The sequence below is a fragment of the Nanorana parkeri genome, unplaced genomic scaffold (assembly GCF_000935625.1).
Source record: "Nanorana parkeri isolate BGI_ZX_2015 unplaced genomic scaffold, ASM93562v1 scaffold1354, whole genome shotgun sequence".
In the NCBI taxonomy this organism is placed as follows: domain Eukaryota; kingdom Metazoa; phylum Chordata; class Amphibia; order Anura; family Dicroglossidae; genus Nanorana; species Nanorana parkeri.
Window position 1 is genome coordinate 146,669 of NW_017307622.1, and position 4,347 is coordinate 151,015.

A 4,347-nucleotide genomic window follows, 5' to 3' on the forward strand; every position below is an offset into this window, starting at 1 on the left:
GTGGTGACGTCTCGGCCGGGTGACACCCAGTGACCGCTCCGGGTGTCACCCAGCCTCGGGACGCCCCCGAGTGGAGGTTCCCCATATTTATTACATTGACCGCCATTGGGTTAGGGTTTCACATCTACTTTGAGGAATGATTCCCCCTCTGAGTACATTGTTATTATCTCTTATAACGTATCCAGATTCTAGATACAATGTTTCAGGTTTAATATTAAAAGACAAGACAAGGTTAGATCAAGTTCACATTGCTTCCTCCCCGTGTGCATTGGAGGGAATAATTATCCAGAGATGGAATTCCCGGCCCTATGATCAGTTATGAGGCTCCGTGCTGCTCTTTGATTCTCCGTCCTGGTTATAAACTTCCATTTTATTTGCTGCGTTAAACTTTTCATGACCTCGAGGTAAACAATTCTTCTCTATTAAAGGAGACCTAAGAAGTCATAGGCCGTACGGCACAGAGCCCTGCCATCGTGTACCTGTGTTATCTTCATGAGTGGTCCAGCAGACCTCATACCAGAGGGGGGGTACCCTGCATGCAAATACTGACTCCCAGCACCAGAAAAAAACTGAACAGGAACCCCCCCCCCCCCCCATATCTCTATGAGGCCAGGAAGGCATTGCACATTGCATTGTATGGATGTATGACCCAAAGGCACTATATAATATGGAGGGTGTCAGGTTCAGGGGCTTTTAGGGTGTTCTGAAACACTTTAATGTATTTATTGTTTTAATACTTTACAGTCATAAGAAGTGTAATTTAAAGCTGAACTCCGGACACAAAAACCTTCCGTTAAATATATTCAGTAGCCATGGATTGAGTCCATTCTCCTGGAAGGCTGGAACATAAGGATTACACTATATCCATGGACAATGACCGTGATTATGCATTTGTGATATACTGGGACATGGCTTACCGCACTGTGCACTTTATTTAAAAGAGAACTATGGGGTCAGTGTTTTTCCCCATAGTTCTCCTAAGGGTCACAGGAGGACACAAACTAGCGTCCTCCCGTCACCCAAAGCTCAGTATATAGGGAGCTACAGCTCGCGGTATACTGAGACCGCCGCAGCCTGGACGGATCCCGACATTACTGTCGCGTTTCACCCAGCTGCGTGAGTGACAGCTGGCTCTGCCTATCTAGAGGCAGAGCCAGCTGTGCCCGCCCCCGTCCGTTCCTCCACTCAGCGTTGGAGGATCGGAGCGGGGAGGGGGGGATCCCTGCAGGGAGCCGTGAGTGACAGTCACGGCTTTCTGCAGGGAGATGATCGAGAAGTGAGCGAGCGACGGTATGTGTTCACTCACTTCCCGATCTATAGAGCCGACCTGTGACAGTTTCATTGTCACAGGTCGACTCGAACTATCAGGATGAGTGATTTTCACTCACCTCATAGTTCTCCTTTAATTTTGAGGAACTGTGGACTTAACATACTGTAATACATTGATAAGGTGCACTGTATATTAATGGTTATAGGGTGTTTATGATTTATGCATGTTATGTGGATTTCAATGATGTAAGAAAGTGCTAGACATTATTTGATTTAAATATCAGAAAAATACCACATTATGGCCACTAGATGGAGCCGAGGAGTGCAGGAGATAAATATTAATTTCCTATGCTCCTCTGCGCCATCTACTGGCCATTGGAAAGAAGTATTTGTTTCCTATGATCCTCAACGCCATCTAGTGGCCATAACGCAGTATTTTTCTGTTATTGCATTCAATCTGGAAAGTAAATATACCAAAAACATTTGTTTTTCCCATTGTATGCTTTTCTCCTCACAGAGGATAAGCAATATGGGGAGGGATCTAAAGCTAGTGATCACCATGATTAGCTATTGTTTGGGTTGATTTGAGGTGACATTTTAATAATGTATCCTCTACACACCTTCTCATCGCTCAGAATCTCTATAACACCTTCCTCGTCCAGGATCATGGTGAGAAAACTGCGCCATCGAAGGGACCGCATCTACTCCGCTACCACGACAAGACCAGCGAGAGGACCTACCAGGTGCAGGTAAGTGGAACGCACTGGAAACGGGCCCTTGAGATACATATAGCCAAGACATATGACCCGCTCAGGGCTGGTGCCAGGCATTGCCGCCGTACTGCAGAATATCTCTCTCCTCTTTACAGTGCAGAATACACGAGATAATCTGCAATAACTTCTCAGAATTCTAATTCTGCAAAATGTTTAATATGACTGTTGCAACTCTCTACTCATTGGCTCCTCTACACAGGCTCCTCCCCCTTCAGACTAACATGAACGCTGCTGCCAGACTCATCCACCTCACCAACTGCTCAGTGCCCACCACCCGTCTCTGCCAGTCCCTCCATTGGCTCCCATCCCCCACCACTCTCTGCCAATCCCTCCACTGGCTTCCATCCCATGCCCATCTCTGCCAATCCCTGCACTGGCTTCCATCCCATGCCCATCTCTGCCAATCCCTCCACTGGCTTCCATTCCCCCGCCCCCCTCCTCTGCCAATCCATCCACTGGCTTTTATCCTCCTCCCTTCTGCACCAATCCCTCTATTGGCTTCCATCCCCTGCCCCTCTCTGCCAATCCTTCCACTGGCTTCCATCCCCCTGCCCCTCTCTGCCAATCCTTCCACTGGCTTCCATCCCCCTGCCCCTCTCTGCCAATCCTTCCACTGGCTTCCATCCCCCTGCCCCTCTCTGCCAATCCCTCTACTGGCTTTCATCCCCCCCCCCCTCTCTGCTAATCCCTCCCCTGGCTTCCATCCCCCCGCCACTCTCTGCCAATTCCTAAACATACATACAAAACCATTAACAAATCTGTTTACATCATGAACCTCATCTCAAAATATCACTCAAACCATCCTCTCTGCCCCTCCCAAGACCTCCTGCTCTCTAGCTCCCTCATCGACTCCTTCCATGCTCCCCTGCAGGACTTCTCTAGAGCCTCCCCCATGCTCAGGAACTCTCTACCCCAATCTGTCTTGCTATCTCCTACTCTGTCCCTAAAAACTCATCTCTTCAGCCAAGCCTATCTCACCTCAGCCTAATAACTCACCTTTTACTTCCCGCATCACCTCTTCCCCCACAGTTATCACCTTGTATCACTTACCTTTTAGATTGTAAGCTCTCAGGGTCAGGGTCCTCCGAACCCTCTTGTCATGAATTGTATGGTAACTGTACTGTCTCCCCTCATATTCTAAAGCGCCGCACAATCTGTCCGTGGCATATAAATCCTGTATGATAATAAAAATACTACTAACAATAATATTTCAGCCTCCAGAAGCTCTGAGTGTGAACGCGGCGGAGGAAACAATGCTGAGGAAACTCCCGATTGCGCAATACCTTCAGTTCCAACATCTGGCCCCCGAAATCAACTCCCGAAGACTGGCTCAGATTCACGAGCTCATGCATTACTGTAACACAGGTGAGTCCTGCACATGGGGGGGTGGGAGGGGGTCTGTGGATGGCTGATCGTTGTGTGGACATTCCGGGACACGTCCCCATATCTCCACAATACATTCCACTGTACAATGTATCACAAACATTCGAAGCTTCTTTTCTGTGTTTTCTCGCAGATCTGATGCCGTGGGAAGCAGTGACACGGGCATTTCAGCTCCTGACGTTTGAGAGTTTGACCCTGACGGGGTTTGATGAGATTGGGGATCTGGAAGGTCCGGGAAAGATTTTGGGGGGCGACAGTCACATCCCCTGGGACGATCCAGCGGCATTTGCACGAGAAGCTCATAGAGCGTACAGCGTCAGGAAGATGTATGAGAAGGCCAATCCTGCGGGTGAGGGCCGGGGTCAGCGGGATCTCGAGATTCCATTTATTCCCATATATTGTATAGATTGATGTGGTCGTGACTCTGACAGCGGGAATGAAAATGAGTAAAAATACATCAACATGAACAGATTTAAGTAGTAACAATTATATTTATGTATCTGGGAGTTTATTTCTGGTTTTAGAAACATTTAGACCCAATGTAACATCTGACTGCAATTCTTATTTCTCACCTGTAGAGGGAGCTGAAGTACAGAATGTGAACTTGGCGGAGACGACGGTAACTTTGTTCTTCTTTAATACGTTTTATACAGAAAGATGAGAAATATGTTTTATATGATTTCTGTGTGCAGTGCAGAGATTTCTCGGAGCTATGGAGAGTTACATTTATATAGCTCCCACATATACCGCAGTGCTGTACAGTAGTGATGGGCTCGGGCGTGTTCGCAGCTCCACGTGACGAGCCCGCCAGGAAGCTGACAGCGCCGCAGCGCCAATCACAGGCACGGAGATATTTCCCGATCTCTGCAGCTGCGGACCGGGATAATGTCTCAGTACCTGTGATTGGTGCTGCGGCGCTGTC

The 4,347-nt window shown here is 48.2% G+C and overlaps 1 protein-coding gene across 1 annotated transcript in view; it reads left to right on the forward strand.

Annotated features, from left to right (window-relative positions):
* SPAG17 (sperm associated antigen 17) overlaps positions 1-4,347 on the forward strand; it is a 92,090-nt gene that overhangs the window by 33,445 nt on the left and 54,298 nt on the right. Inside the window, exons 13-16 of the mRNA XM_018569550.1 lie at positions 1,905-2,018; positions 3,257-3,407; positions 3,559-3,774; positions 4,004-4,044. Coding sequence (XP_018425052.1) covers positions 1,905-2,018; positions 3,257-3,407; positions 3,559-3,774; positions 4,004-4,044 — 522 coding nt within the window. The remainder of the gene's footprint in view (positions 1-1,904; positions 2,019-3,256; positions 3,408-3,558; positions 3,775-4,003; positions 4,045-4,347) is intronic.